A 16526-nucleotide genomic window follows, 5' to 3' on the forward strand; every position below is an offset into this window, starting at 1 on the left:
TACCATTCAATAATACCAAATAATTGTTCTATAGTTAATTTTTTGGTAACCATTAATAATTGTGAATGGTTCTGCTGTTCCTATAAATGTGCATGTAGGACATTCTGGACTGGCAATTAATGTTGACTGTATTCTTTTCTCCCCTCGCCCTGCATTTTGATAGTTTCAAAGACAGCATGGAAAAATCATCATCTTATTCTGACTGGCTAATAAATAATAGCATTGCTGAGCTTGTCGCTTCCACGGGTCTCCCAGTGAACATCAGTGATGCCTATCAGGATCCTCGCTTTGATGCTGAGGTAAAAAAATTTTACAAATGTAATTTACATTACTTTTGAGCACTGCAACTAATATCAAAATTTGGGGTTTATATCCGAGTGGCTGTGAGATGTGTGAATATTTATTTTTAATTATTTTTTCTATCCAGTAAGTTATCCTTCTGGTCTTTTGTTGTTGACACAGCTTTATACTGTAAGCACAAATCACTGAATTAGTGTATGACTTAAAGCAGTTACTTTGTCCATGATTCTTTGATTTTCCTATTCATACACGATAACTTCTACCAATTGCCTTGATATTTATGCAAACTGATTTTTATTGCTGAAAATTTGTTGGTGTTCAGTGTTAGCAGCACCAGTGTTGCTAGCTGTTGGGGTGACTGGGGCTGTACACAGACAGAGTGCAAACAGAGCTGGTATCCAGACAGACAAATGTTGTTTGTGATCTAACTTAGCCAACCAACAGTTTAATTTGCTCAAATACACACTGAACTGGGTACTTCTTCAAGATACTTATCACTCCCAATAAAAGTTTTTGTGTATCTTAAGGTATTTATTTCCTGTTATAAAGGTGTAGCTACCGATAAAAATGTAAGTATACTTAACATCTAAATAAATGTTAGAAACATATGGAAGGAAAAAATCTTCACTGAATTCTAGTCCAGCATTACTATGGAGGACTTGGCCAGCAGTTGGACAGCACATTAATCACAGCCTTGGTCAGAAAGCTTCCCAAAATATATTACTACAGTAAGTGTTCTTGGAAGTGTTTCATGTTGAGAGTTTGCTTGGTTCCAATTTTATTCCACATGTCATTAAAGGGATTATCTCTCAAACCAGCAGAATTTTTAGAAACAAGAAAAAATAAATGAGGCCTGCTGTAAAAGTATAAAGGAAAACTGCATTGATGTTAATCTGTTCAGAATTGCAAGAAGTACAATTAATGCCTGGGGCATTTAGAAATGCTAACTTAAAGCATGCCAGTCCATGATGTTTGCAACTGTACCTGTATTATATCATGTCCTGAATAATTCAGCTATCTCTTATTTGTTTCACACTTAGTCCTTTCCAAGTTGGAGGCACTACCCAATATATATAAAGAAAATTATACAAAGGGCAATAATCATTTTCTTTTGATGGGTTCCTATGAAAATTTAATTCTTAAATTCAGTTTTTCTACTAAATTATTTTTTCAGTCAAGAGTAGTAAGAGGAACATAGTATCCCTCATTACTTAGATAGAATCAAGCATACATTTATAGTTATGAACAGAAATTCTGTTCTCTGCTTCTATTGAAAATCATCTCTTATCTTTTTCTCAGAACACTACTTCTCATTTGCAAATGTTGATGCTCAATTTTCAACTCATTCATCAAGAATTTTATACAAAAGTATATGGCAGTTCATTTTAAGACATACATCTGAATCAGTTACTGCCCTGCTACCCAGGATTTTGGTGTCACTCCACACTGGTTTCAGTGATGAGTTCTGAGTATGTATGAATAGACAGTAATCTAATTAAAACCTGGGTTATATCTTTTGCTAGCTAGGAGATCACAGTGATCCTATTCTGCTTCCTGTATATGAATTATTGCTGGTCTTTTAGTTTTCTTCTATTAAAGATTGCCTCTAGCAGTAGCAGTTTTAGTAAGAGAACATCTCCTGATCTTCTGTGAATGGACTCATTCCACTCTCTAATCTCTTTTGAAAAACTTCAAAAACTTTGTTTTCTGTTCATTAGATTTCACGGCGGTGGCACTAAAGAATAACCCTTATTAATTGTAGAAAAAAGAGAATCAGTGACACTTAAAATACTGTAAAAAATAAACTGTAAAGTTGTATACTGTATTAGATAGAAAACAGTAAATTGGCATTGGAATGAAAGGACCAGTTATCTCAAATCTAGGGTTTGGCTCATCCTTACATTTTTAACTAACTTGCACTTGTGCAAAGTTCCCTACTTACTCTCACCTTTCTTCTGAAAATGTGTATTTCCCATAAGCCTCCTTTTACAGCTGCCTTGCTAAGTCCAGTTTCAGTTTGACAATTGGGAAGAGTACTTCTAAGGCAAACTCATTCAGTGAAAGTTATCTCTGCTAATCCACCAGTGTAAGTAATCCAGAATTTGTCTGGACATTGCCTCGATTATAGTTTGTCTTTAGTGCCAAATCAGAGTCAAATAGTGTAAGCTTCATGTGGCAAAGATGCCAATGTTTGTATTTTCCTTGGCAATTTTTAGAATAATCCTTATGACTTTTGGCTACTGTGGATGAAGTTTTAGCAGAATTTTTTCTGAGAGCTGATTCATGTGAAATGACGTTTATAATGTAAACTCACTCCTTGACATTTCTATGACTGTGATTTAAAAGGCTGGAAATAGCACCACTAATGGAAGCTCTCATTTCTACATTTTAGGCTGACCAAATTTCTGGCTTTCACATAAGATCTGTTCTGTGTGTCCCTATATGGAACAGCACCCACCAAATAATTGGTAAGACTTTCCTCGTGGATGCGTAATATTTGTGCTAATATAAATTTAGTTCTATCCTTTTAATTCTATGTTCCTTTTTCTTCTTTTTCCCAGCTGAATATTGTTAAGAAGTTACAGTACCTAGGATGCATGCTAAGTATCCAAGAAGGGATGTTTTGACTTGGATACTGTATGGACTTTTTCAGCTTTCCAGCTGTGCTGTTGTTAAGTTACATATTGTACTGAACTTTGATCAGATGAAAACAGAAAGTCGAACCATATTAGTGAAAACTATTTTATATGCATTGATGTTTTCCTTGGGTTTTCTTCTTTAGTACATGGGCAACTGTTTCTGCAGTCAAGTGAAGTGGTCTTTTCCCTCTAATGATAACCTCTGGACGCAGTCAGGGAAGATGTACAGGAGGGGCTGTGGCAGTGCTCGGGGTTGCCTGTTGCAGTGGTGGTTGCTGGACCAGGAGGTGACAGGGTTTTAGGGGATCTTTGATAGCTCCTCAGCTGTGCTACACCAGCAGTTTGCCCTGTGCTATTGTGTGCTTTTGGCACAAAAAGGAGTGCTTGTAAATACCAGTGCCAGATCCCTCTGGTAACTTTCCTCAGAAGAACTGACGTCAAAGCCATTGCGACTTACACTGTCAGGGCAAGAGTTAGATCCCTGTGCATTGTGGCTGTCAGGGAGAGCTGAGATCAGCAGTGCATTGCTGAAGGCACTTGTGTCATGCAGGATCTTTGAGCTGCTTTAGCAGAGATGACGTGGGAGTCTTTTAAAAATACGTCCTGTTGTTTATTGTGAACTGCGCATTATCTTCAAGAGGAAATAATCTGGACTCTTGGCAGCTGATTACTGTTAAAGTATTTTTCTAAGGGCTTATTGTAGCTAAATGAAATAGAAATGTTTGTTGCAGTAGAAATCAGCATTAGTCTGGAAAATGCATTTTTTTCAATGGCTCAGTAGATTGATGAACCAGTCATGAGTAAAAAGGGGTTTATATACCCCGATGATGCTAAATTAGCTATGATTTTAGGAATTAAGGTATTGATTCAGTAAATTGTATTGGTAACTCCAAATTTTTAAGACAACTTGTGTGATTGCTGTTAGCAAAATGATCAAGTTCTTTCTCAAATAGATCTTCAACCTTTTGTGAAAAGCTGTGAGTAATTTTTAGATTTTCAGTACTATACTTAGAGAGTAAAGAATAACAGCTGAAAGTACTGGTATCAAAACAATAAAATTATTGCACATCTGTGTCTAATTATTTTCAGAATAAATATTTGCATTTTGCTTTTCAGTTTGAAATATGTGGTTTACATTTTACCAATGAATAAAACATTCTGCATTGTGCATGAATGAATGAAGATTATAATTCATATTAACTCTTTCTGAAGGGGTAGCTCAAGTGTTGAACAGGCTTGATGGGAAATCCTTTGACGATGCTGACCAGCGGCTGTTTGAAGTAAGAGGCATTCAGTTCAACATTAACATACTTTTTCAGTAGCATTTGGTATTTCTCAGTAATCTGCTTCAGTCCACTTCAGGGATGGGGGGAGAATATCTTGTGGTTTGACATGAATTCTCAGTAATCCTCACTTAGAAGGTGGCATCCTAATTAAAACAAGTTTCTGGCATCTAATCTCTCATCTGGAGGCCAATGACTCACCTGCATTCTTAAAATAGCCTGTTTAAACATGATTGTTCCTAATATTTCCATGCAATTTCTTTTAATGATTAAGCCAGTATTCATCTTTGTGCCTGTATTATAACAGATTCATAATTGACTCTCTTTTTTTCTCTTTTTAAATTTTAGGCTTTTGTTATTTTTTGTGGCCTGGGTATCAACAACACAATTATGTATGACCAAGTGAAGAAATCCTGGGCAAAACAGTCTGTGGCTCTTGACGTATGTGTACATCTTTGTGAAACCATTTTTGCTCCTAACTGTCACATGTAAAAGAGCCCACTATATTTAAAAATACTGTGATTATTTAAACTTCTCTAGCCAGATTCAACAATATAGCACTGTTGTCTATTATAAGATTTTAAATATAATTTTAAATATTATTATATTAAAAATAATCTTGGTGAGAAAAAAGCCTGGAGTTTTGAGGATAGCTTTACAAATTTATATTATTCCTACAACAATAATTAAGAGTGGTTCAAATGAACTTTCAGATCTTTCTAAAAGCACTATACAGGACTGATTAATCTTAAAACATTGGTCTGAGGAAAGGGAAACATCACTAAGATACTGGTATTTTAAATTTCCCATGTGATAAGAGAAGAAAATGATCTAGTTATCCCTGATGTGTGCACCTTTGCCTGTGTAACTCCTTTGAGTTTCTCCAGTACTCACCATTACAATAAGGATCACAAAAATAACACTGGCCTGAATGAGTTACAAAGTTCTTTCCATTAAAAGAAACACCAAACCCAACTGAATTACTATAAAGAGGATTTATTTCTTTTCTTTAGGGTTTGAGATATTAATCTGCAGAGTGGGGTTGTATCCTGTGATGCACACAGGCCTATTAAAGCTTTCCAAAGTCAGTAAGACAATTGGTGTTACAAATTCTAAGCATAAGCAGCTTTCTTTATTATTTGTATATATCTACCCATGTAGGAGGAAAAGTTAAAAGCTTATCTGTCCAGGTCTCTTGCAAGACCCCTTGTACTTTACATGTCATAGCCATGAATTAGTGTAAGCCTTCATACATCCCAGATATTTGTGCAATATGATACCTTAGAATGAATGCTCCTCCTGGTAAGAAAAACAAGCAGTGCTAGATGTCACACACAGATATATAGGGATGAAACTTGACACAGAAGTTTGTTATTTGCTACTGAAATAAAAGAAAAACAAATTTTTTTGGTTTAAATTACAGCTTCCTTCTTTGATCTAAAAAAAGACTAATAAGCATATAGCTTACATGTAGAGTATAGATTTGATAAATAGCCATTATTCTTCAATGAAGAGTAATTCTTTCTAAAAATGGGGAACAGCTTTTGATAACATTCGCATAAAGTGATGGAAGATACAGGAGAAAAGTGCTGAACACTAGAATGGTATGAGATGAAAGACTGGATTTTCACTAATAGAATACTTAGAATACTTCATTAGTGTTTAGGTATTTAGCTATAATGGCAATGAATGGCACTTGAAAATTACATTGATATCAGATGTAAAATGAATGAACCTGTATATATCATAATAAGATTCGTATCCATATATCCTGATACAGGTTTTCATATAGTATTCTGATAAGACTGACTAATAAATAGCATAAATAAATGATCAGAAAAGGTTGCCATGATTCCAAGCCAGGCTAAATACTTTTTTTTTTATACTAGGGACACAAAATTTTCAAATTATTTAAATATTAGAATAATAAATACTAAGAAAGACTGTAAAAATATAGAGGGATATAATGAACATAGATCAAGGAGAAACTTGATGAGAATTTTGGTATTAAGTGTAATCTGTCATAGCAGAAAAAGTAATTTGACTAATCTTACCAATTTCTGAGAGAAGTTGCAGTATGGTTAGACAGAAAAATAGATACTATTTGAGAAAGGACATGATGTATAATCATACAAAGTAAAACGGGGTACAGAACAAATGAGTTTATGTTATTTATTCTTTTACAGAGCAGGAATGAATTCCTGTTACTGTAAAAGGTGGCATCTCTAAAACTGATAAGAATAAATACATCTTGGGACTTACTGCCGTGAGGTATTGCAAATCAAAGCCCTGTGAGACACAGTTTAGGTGTTTGTGTGAATAACAGAGACATTCATAGGTGAAAATGAATTCAAAGTGAGAAGTTTGTACCAAAGCTTTAGCACATCAGCAGGTCAGGTGTGGGCAGGAGGGCTGTCCTTGCTGGGAGTGCTCTGGCTCTGGGAGCTCTCTCCTGGACCAGCAGCTCATCCCATGCACAGCCAGACAGACCATGGTGGCTCCAGAGCCAAGGCTCCCTGGCCTTCTGCAGTGCTTGTTCAGTGTTAGCCCACAAGGACAGAACACACTACAGAGAAATGGCTGCATACTAAGAGGTAATTAGAGCAGGTGTGCAGTACTTTGTACATTTTATTTGATGCTGCCATCTCCAGAATGAATTGAAGGGAATGCCAGATGCAGCACAGAGGTGCTGATATTTGGATGCAGCGATGTGCCACTAGTATAGGCATTAAAGCTTTTCAGTATAGCAAAAGGCATTATTAAAAGTCTGTAAATCTACTGTTATTTTTGCATTAAATTCTTTCTCTTCTGATTGTAGAATTTCAGGAGAACAATGTAGGAATCCTCATAATATTGAATTACTTACTGTTCATTATTCCCTATAAAACTCCTGGCAGTGTAGCTGCCAAATGTATGCCTGATAACCTGTAATTAGCTATTACATGCTGTCAATCAGAACTGAATTATTACACAAATGCTAATTAAATTTGCTTTAAACATAATTGATTAGACTGCAGTACAGAGCCCTGATATTGCTACTTGTCAAGTGTACAAAAATGGCTTTTATCTTTTGTTCTGGGGCAGGTGTTGTCTTATCATGCAACATGTTCGAAGGCAGAAGTTGATAAATTCAAGGTAAGCTTTAAGGTTTTAATATACTTATTTCTGAAACTGTAACAGTAAATTAATATTTGTCTAGATTATATGAGAAAAGTTTCACATCATAAGCAGAAAATCTTAATAAAAAATTATTTACAATGGATATATTACATGTAAGGCTGTTAAGCAGGGAGGTGGAAAGTTTCTTTCAGAGGATAAGGAGCTGCAGTGGTGGATGCACAGCACCAAAGTCCCATTGTCCCAACACCAGCTACTGGCACTGCATGTCAGTGTGGGTTTGGTGGCCTCCTCACCAGGAACCATCACAGGGAAGTCATACCACATAGGAGATGAGAGAGAGACAAGAGCAAAAGAAAGGAACTCAAGACTTTATTATAGCATGGAAGCTGCCCTGTGTTTACTAGAAAAGTGGAGCACTCACTATCCAGATTGTGCATAAGCTCAGAAGGCTGGACAGGAAGGTGAGGGATCTTCCAACTCCTGTAAGCAGCCTTGGCAGAATGTGAAAGTAATGTGTTCTGAGGGTAGCATTGGTAGGGACCAATAATTACATGTTCTCACTGAATCCTGCCTTGTCATGGCCTAGAAAGTGGGGGAACAGTGACCTTGAGCTTTCATCACTGCCAGCACTCCAGAGCCGCTTTTGTGACAGACTGTTTGTCTTCTCCTGCTTGAGGAGGCGCTTGGGAAATTTGGTGATGCTTCCCTTGGCTGTGAGGAGGCAATGCAGGTAGAGGGCTCCTCAAACCTGTTTGGGAGGCTCTCATGGTGGGTTATCACTGTTGGTCCCTTGGACCCACAGTGCATCAGAGACTGTAGAGAGGTCTGGGAAGGAGATCCGGACTGTTGTGACCCCACATTGCTGGCATTCCCTGCTCCAGAGCCCTGGCATCTGTCTGGCTGAAAAATAGCTTTTGGGTGGTTATTTTGGCACTTGGCTGTCAGGCTGCAACCTGCTTTCTGCACCACGGGGATGGCTGTGGTGAAAGGGGGAACACATGGCTGGCATGGAGCTGATACTGCTGAGTGGTCTGGGCTGAGGAAGGGCAGCTCTTGCTGGTTAATTCGTTTGTAGATTATTGCCCAAATGATGGCTGTGCCTGGTATCTGTATTGATACCTGGTGATAGGGGTGTAATGTCCTACTTCCACTGTAGTTACTGGTATGATTACCCACACTTGTGTATGCTGAAGATGAGATTACTGAAGTATTGCTGGAATCAGCATGCTGGAAGATCATCCAACACTACAGGAAATACTTTTGTGTGCACAGTAAGTTGTATTCAGTGTTTGGCAAAAAGAACTTCAGAAAGAAGAAAGGAAGGGATAGAAGAAAAGACCATCAATTTTCTGTTTTGTTTTTGTATTTCTATTTACCTTAGAATATGCACCTGTAATATACTTCCTATGACACTCAGGATTCCACCAGTATCTTTGTATGTACCAGAGGGCCATAGCTGATTGCTGTCAGCCACTGAAGGACAGCTCTCCTTCATAGTCTCTGTAGCTGAAATAACAGCCTGCTATGTTACTCTTTGGACTCAGATGCTTGTGTGATGTGAAGCTATTCTACTTGTTTTCCCAGCTGACTTCATTAATAGATAGACCAAGTAAGAAATGTCTTTTCGTTATCCATTGAAGGCATGTGACTATCCATTTAATGGCCAATAATAAAGTAAAAGGAAACAAAAAGCATTTATTCATTAATAATTCCAAAAGACATAACTCCAAAAGATACATTTCTTATAAAGAACATAGATTAGAAAATAAGGAACACAACCAAGCTATGCTTAAAGTAAGTCAGGCTATTTTTCAGAAAAATTGTCCCTTTTCTGTATTTATGTCCAGTTGTCTCACTTTCAATTCCTGACAAAATTACTTTCAAGTAGTCTTTGTTAATGCTTTTACACCACTGGATGTAAACAAAACAAAAGAACAAAAACCCAGAGAAAACCAGCATGTCTTGTGGGCCTGTGACACAGAGCTCACCCCAGAGAGGGCCATCCATCTGTGGGATGAAATTGCTCCCATCTCCCTGCTCACAGCCAGTCTCCCTGCTGAGGTCTCCAGAGGCATCCTACCCTGAAATCACTGCTCTTTCCCCTGTTTGTTATATCGTTATATTTTGTATAAGCCCTTTGTTATATTAGGGTCATCTTCTAGACTTGACTGGCTAATAAACCATCCCTCCCTCTGGGGGTGTTTGGGGCTAAAAGTGTCCCCTGTCTGTCTGGTGATTTACTGGCAGATGTCAGAGCAAATGTCTGTTACGATTTACCCCATGTCCTGCTTCAGTCAGAGCAGAGACACACACACACAGACAGGAACATCTAAATGAGACCAGTGCCAGGAGATCACTACTGGCTCCTGACTGACACAGCACCCAGCAGTAATTAATGACTTTGCAGTGACAATACATTGGAGTTGACAACTTCTCAACATATTATCCCAAACATGCCGTAACTGGACCCCAAGATCTTGGAAATAATTACATGCTCTTGTAGTACAAGGTTTTTCTTTCCCTCGTTGTAATCTTGTTTTTTATAGTCTTCATAAAATGTTTTTCATTAATTTTTATTTGCTTAGGATCTCAAGAATATTCTGATAAAAAGTGAAAAATTGCAAGTGTACTTGAAGTTTATTTTTCCTCTGGCTTGTACCAGTGAATTATTTTATTGCACTATAGAAAGCCTAGCAAGAGTAGTTAAAGTTGATTTTTTTATTTGAAATTTCATCAATAATTTCTTACTGTTAGTGGATGAATTAACAAACATACAAATTCACAAATATATCTGGTATCTTTTTAAGAATTAAGCATAATCACTGTGAACAGGTTCTGTAAAATAAATAACATTTATTTCTGTTTCTTATAATCCCGTCTAAGAATTAATGAAGCAAACCCCACCTTAATAAGAAACCCCTAAGATATTAAACCTTTCTCCAGATGTTTATCTGGGAAAAAGTGCAAAGCATTATTGCTGGAGGAGCTGGAAAGATACAGAACTATGTATCACAGTATGGAACAATGAAACATGAGGGTATGAAAATGTACCATGTTGTACAATTGGCTACTAAATGTTTTTAGATTTTTTTAGATTTTCAGGTTTAGATTATGATGGCTTCAAAAATATTTAAATTAAATATACTGTTAAATTCATATATAAACTGCATACTTTTTCAGGTTCTCTGATATGTGCTATATTACTGTGATAGGCAGATTTCTGATACCATTCCTGCAGATACAGAAAGGAAAACTAAACTATACTTTTCATGGGCACCTGCAAGTAAAACAAACAAACAAAAAATTACTTAGAGTGCAAATTTCTCTTAGAATGTCTGAAATCTTCGGCCTGATTTATCACAGTGCTTCTGCTCTCTTGCATCTACATAACTGTGCTGAATTCAAACTGAATTTTGGCTGGATAAGCTAAAGTAATGCACCATTGAATCATATAAATATTAATCTTATTTTCAAAGAAGTTAGAAATAGCTATGATTTTAAAAACTGTGGCAACTCAGTTTTCCCTTGTATTTTAGACTTAAAAGACTATTCTGTCATTTGTTGTGCGCTAGTGCTATAAGCATTTGTGTCATTGGAATAGATAAGGCACTTGAAATCTGATTAATCTGAGATTGAAGCTATCCTATAGCATTGTGCTATAGTGCCAGGTTTTTTCTTACTGAAATTTGGGTTTTGCAAGCCTAAATATTGTTATGTGTTAGACAAATATAGATACATGAGTAAAGAACGCAGAATTGTGTCCAGGATAGGATATTTATAGCAAGAGTTACTGATTTATGAGACAGTAATGAACAAGTCCTGTGGCTTAGCAAGCAGCCCCACAAACACACATCACCTTTAAATTTAACCAATGTAGTTTCCAAAGAGAATATGTAAACGCTGTCCTATTATGGGCAATGTACAAGAAGCTATTTTTAAGCAGCAAGCCTAATTGCGCAGCTGTCAATGGTATAAGCAAGATCAATATTTAATGACTATGATGCATTATTTATAGCCCTGGGAGAGATTCCCTTTTTTAGGTCAAACAGCACACAGGAGAGATACACAATGGAAAATAATGTATCACCTGCTTTACAGAAGCTTCAGTTCAAAGTGTAGCATGGATAACAATTTCTGCATTTCTCCGATTTGTAGCCTGAGGTGTGGCTATTTAAGATCTACCTTCACACAGGGAGGCTTTTGTCTCTTTCTTCAAAACACTCTTTAACTACAGAATGATGAAAGAGTTGAACCAAAAAAAAGAAACAACTTTTAAGACTGCTATTGTATAGGACAATGTAAACAGTTGAATCCATGCAAGATAATAGATCTATGTGAATTTGATACTTGGAGTGAGTTATGTATGGTTGAACATTTGTTTTTCATGCCTTAAATGTATAACAATGGGCAGCACAATGAAAAAAATTCAATTTTTGTACTGATTTTATCTTCAATATTTGAAACAACAGGGAAAGCATTCCTCTGCTATGTTATTCTCTGCAGTGACGTCATCTTTCAATTTACAACTACTTTAATTACTTTTATAAGCTTGTAATTAAACATTTTTTAGTAGTTTATTGTAATTACTTCATAGTCTTCATCAGTAATGAAACTTCAGAAAGGCAATCTGGCCTTTGTTTTGGACCATTTATGAAACACTGCCATAGAACATGGGGGGTTATGCACAGCTGCTTTCTGTGGCACTGCTGTGTGAATCAGTTTGGTGCCTGTGTTTCCCAAATCCCGCTGCAGCAGCAGCAGCACTGCGAGCCCAGCCACGCGCGGGGGGAAACGTCCAGATTGGCCTCCAAGGCTGCTCACACACTCCTTTGGCTGGCACTGAGCTTCTCCCTAGTGCTGTTCCAGCTGCTCAGGTTCCACTGGGAACAGCAACAATTGCATAAAAACTAAAGAAAAACTTTGAGGGTAACCAGGGCTTGAGTATTGATAATGAACTGTGCTCCCTTTGTCCCTTTTGAGAAAGGTACGTGATCACAAGGTGTAAAACACAGTTTATTTCTCTGCTTTTCCACATCCACTGCCCACGTAAGAAGAGAACTAAAGCACCACATTAAGAGTTTCATAGTTCATAAAATCAAGGTCTTTATTGCATTATGTTGTTTTGTATGCTTTGACATGTGCCCATGTCTTCAGTTGTCATGGAAATAAGAAGTCAAGAACACATTGCATCCACTGAAAATAATAAACAGTGATAAAATACTGAGTGTTTACACTGGTTTCTGAAATGTGAGGCTGTCATCTGACTTCAGACAAGTGCTCTGTAGTTCAATTTTTTTCCAATTTCAGTGAACAGGGAATGGCATGGAAAAGTGGAGTAGGGAAAGATTGTTCATGGTGTTTTCTCATAAAATGTCTGGATTTAGATACATTAAATGAAATTAGGGTGGAGATTTTAATCTGATTAAGAATCTCTCTTCAGCAAACTTGTAGTTAATCTATATGACCTATCAGTGTAGATGTTAATGAGTTAAAATGAGGCATTAGCAGAAAGAAAAGGCAAATTGAGGCTGATTTTCTCTAGGTCAGGGAGCCTCCAACATGCAGCTCACCAAAGCAGAAAAGAGTGCACCAGGGGGATATGGTTTTTTCAGTTCAAATAATATTCCCTGAGAATTTCTGCTTATTTCCTTTCATGAGGTGTCTTATCAGAAATAGTCAGATAAATTCTGCATGTCAGAGACATGAGAGGCACCTTTCAGGAGTTACTTGTGGAGCTGTCCTGCTGGACTGGTGCCATACTACAGTGCCTAACCTAATTCAAGGAAATTAAAAAAGCTACTGAGAATTCTGAACTTGGTTTCAAAAACTTTTAAACATTCAGTTTTATTAAAATCTCATCATTTGAGGTTATTGGCTTCATTGGTAACCAAGATGAGATTAAACAGCTGAAAAGGTCACTGGGGGGATTTCTCTTGTAAAATTTCTAAACTGGCCATATTTATTTTTTCAGGTGAAAACATAGAGCTCCCAGAATAAAATATTACCTTCCCTCCAGGGCAAATGGAATATGAATTTTCCAGGATGTTGTGGAGGGAAGGTTCACAAGGAGTACTTCAGCCTGGTGAGGCTCAAGCTGCCCTCTTGGGTCCAGCCAGCCCTGCCTGTTGGCTCTGGAGTTCTAGGGAGGCTGCAGTGGTTGTGAGGACAGATCTTCCCTCTGAATATTTGCAGTCTAATGGAGCAAGTTCCTTGCCCTTGTGGTGCCAAATCATCTGAGCAGGGCAGGGCACTGCTTCATGTTTTGGTTTCCCATTTGCAAAGTGGGCACAGAAATATTAAAACATCTGTGAAAGGTTTCGACAGTTCTACTTTCAGACTGCAACAAATTTGTGTGATGCAACTGTATTGCATTTATATGATAAGCCTGCAAAAAACCAGTTTATTTTCTAGTGTAGGAGATACATAAATCCTGTTTTAAAATAAACCTTTCTCTTAAGGAAAACTGCATATGATTTGGGAGAGTTAAGGTCAAATTCAGAAAGAAGCCTAGGGCCTGGAAGCTAGATAAAGCCCACAATTTTAATCATATACCCATGCCCAGACAACTTTTTCTGTTAATTTATGAGTTTAGCACAAGTCTTCAAATGAATTTTTAAAAGGGATAGTCTTCTTTCAGCAAGGAATAGATTCTGGTCTGGACTGCTTCAGAGCAAGGGCATTGCAGAAGCCAATAAGGAACTTCTGTGGAATTTTTTTAATATGCAAAAGCAAAATATATTTATTTCAACATGTTTATATTATATTATATTATATTGCTATGCACAATAATATTTGGATTCATTTACACTGTAGGTTAAAAAGAAGAGATCTTAAGTGTTATGATTTAAAAAGGAAAAAGAAAAAACAACATTTATATTCTAACTGTAAAGACACACAGTAACAAGAAATATTAAATAATGAATGACTATTTCCAAATAAGCTACTTCATAGTTGTACCAGAGCTTAAATCTCCTCATTAAATAACTTAAAAATTAAATAACTTTAATAAATTAAAAAACCAGAAAATTAAAATATGTGCATGATCAAAACAGTCTTTGCACTAGTTGCTTTAAAAAGCCTTCTCCAATGCTGAAATAGGTTTCAAATGATCTAAATAATTCTAATTATTTTTGCTATTCTCTAGTATTTACAGTACTTAAAAAAACATTCCAAGTAGTTGAAAAACATTGCTGACTTACTGCCTTTAATAGCAGCTGTTTTTCAGTTTCTTAGTAATTACGCACAGTAATGCAGCGATACTTAAACAACAGACACGTTCAGCAGAGGACTAATAAAGCACTTAGGATTATTAGGCTGTCCATAGTGAAAAAAGCATGCTGCTCCTATGCTGCTCTCAGATACTGGATTGTTGTTATTCGCCTGGGAAAGCTTTTGTTTCTTGCATCTGTTTCCATATGCAAAACCACAATTGGTCCAGGTCTTGAAAGTGCTTAGAAAAACAAGTTAGAAAAAGCAATTGTTGGAACACAGCATTGCTCCCAAGTGAAGATGGGATGATTTATTACCCAACAGACCTGTTGTCTATCCTTCAACATGATTAGTCATCATGGTCCATAAGAATCCCTTGTCAGATGGAAAACATCAAGGAAGAAACAGAATTCAACATTGCTGCTATTTAACCAGCATCCATGCAAAAAGTGGAAAGGCATGGAATACATTCAAATTGCCATTCAAGCCAGAGGGATATCTGATGGATGATTAAAAAAGAAAAAAATACTAACATTTGTCAAATAATAATGTAGTGTACTTCAGTCATTGACAGAGTTAGGAATTTCTATTTGCAAACATTTTCAAATAGGAAGAAAAGTTTATCTTGCAAAGACTCATGCACTGGAAGTGGGCCAGCATAATTTAAAAGGTACTTCAGTGAAAGATGGTAATTTAGGAGTTCCTCAGTGTGACTTTATCATGGTTCTTTTGCCACCAATGAGGAGCAAATTATTCCCCACACAGCTGATAAGACATCTCTTGGGCTGGCCCTGTGTGTGATAGCTAACTCTTCTGAGACCTGCATTCCCAACTGCTCCAGAAAGATCACTGTAGTGTTTATTTTAACCCATGAAATAAAGAAATTTTCTAAGAAATCTATAAAAATGACATAATATTTTACATTTTAAATTATTACTTATTTATCTGTGCTTGATTTCTTCTGTAGCCCCATCAGGCTGAGAATTATAACTAGGAATTTTCTGGTTAAAAAATCAAGTTGCTTTACACCAAACTTTACTTAGATAGAAACCTTCTAGTTGGTATTGATAATATCAATGTTAATTTTAAAATTAAAAACTTAATTGTACTGAATTTAAAAACAAGATATTTTTTCTCTTAGCATATATACCCTACAAATGGAAAAAAATATTTTTTCTTTGTTTATTTCTGCCTTTATGCAGTGTTCCAGCTACAAGCAGTTGTTTGTCACAAATGTTTCCTTGTCTTGATTTTAAATTATTAATAGCAATATTTCTACAGGCTTTCTTTTTTCAATATTTTACAGCAAGAAAATGTCCCTCAAAGGAAGAAGGCAGTGTCCTTTAAAGGCTTTTGATATTTCCAACGAGTTGATATTAGAGCTAGAGCCTCTTGACAAGTAAAACTCTCCAAAGAGTGGGAGACACGTTGTTCTGAGATGAATCTGTTTGGCCACTGGGTGACATCCTTGCTCCACTTTAAGGCTGATCACCAAGCAGCGTTTCTGTTAAGCCATAAAATCCTGAAAAAATGTAATGCTAGTGCAATTTCACACCATCATAATTTCTGTGTGTGTGCATGTGGTAGAGTATGTTCCCAGCATAAGGCAGCGTGTCTTTCTTGCAGATGTCACTGAGAGACTGGAGAGAAATATCCTGATGGGTTCAGCCATGTTATATCCAGCAATTTTTTTTATTTTTTTTTTTTAATTCCTCCATCAGGTGGTGAGAACGAGGCTGTGCTGAAAGGGCTGTTCCCACACATGAGCTTGTGAGTGACTGTGCTTCTATACAGTATTAACTTAGGCTCTGGGCTCTTTTGAATGAAAAAATTCCCTGGATGCATACTTGTTTTCTAGATCAATTTGGGCCTGGTTCATCCAAGCAAAACATTATCTAGCCTATATTATGTACAAAAATATTTGTAATTGCAGTCCTGTGTAGGTTCTTTATTACGCTCTTTCATTGTCTGCTCA

At 36.6% G+C, this 16526-nt stretch overlaps 1 protein-coding gene across 3 annotated transcripts in view; it reads left to right on the forward strand.

Annotated features, from left to right (window-relative positions):
• PDE11A (phosphodiesterase 11A) overlaps positions 1 to 16526 on the forward strand; it is a 105560-nt gene that overhangs the window by 45683 nt on the left and 43351 nt on the right. For all 3 annotated transcript variants that reach the window (XM_086898023.1, XM_086898025.1, XM_086898022.1), the window contains exons 6-10: positions 164 to 299; positions 2693 to 2768; positions 4152 to 4219; positions 4571 to 4663; positions 7307 to 7357. In XM_086898023.1, coding sequence (XP_086754149.1) covers positions 164 to 299; positions 2693 to 2768; positions 4152 to 4219; positions 4571 to 4663; positions 7307 to 7357 — 424 coding nt within the window. The remainder of the gene's footprint in view (positions 1 to 163; positions 300 to 2692; positions 2769 to 4151; positions 4220 to 4570; positions 4664 to 7306; positions 7358 to 16526) is intronic.

The sequence above is a fragment of the Cyanistes caeruleus genome, chromosome 7, assembly GCF_971803275.1.
Source record: "Cyanistes caeruleus chromosome 7, bCyaCae1.hap1.1, whole genome shotgun sequence".
In the NCBI taxonomy this organism is placed as follows: Eukaryota; Metazoa; Chordata; class Aves; order Passeriformes; family Paridae; genus Cyanistes; species Cyanistes caeruleus.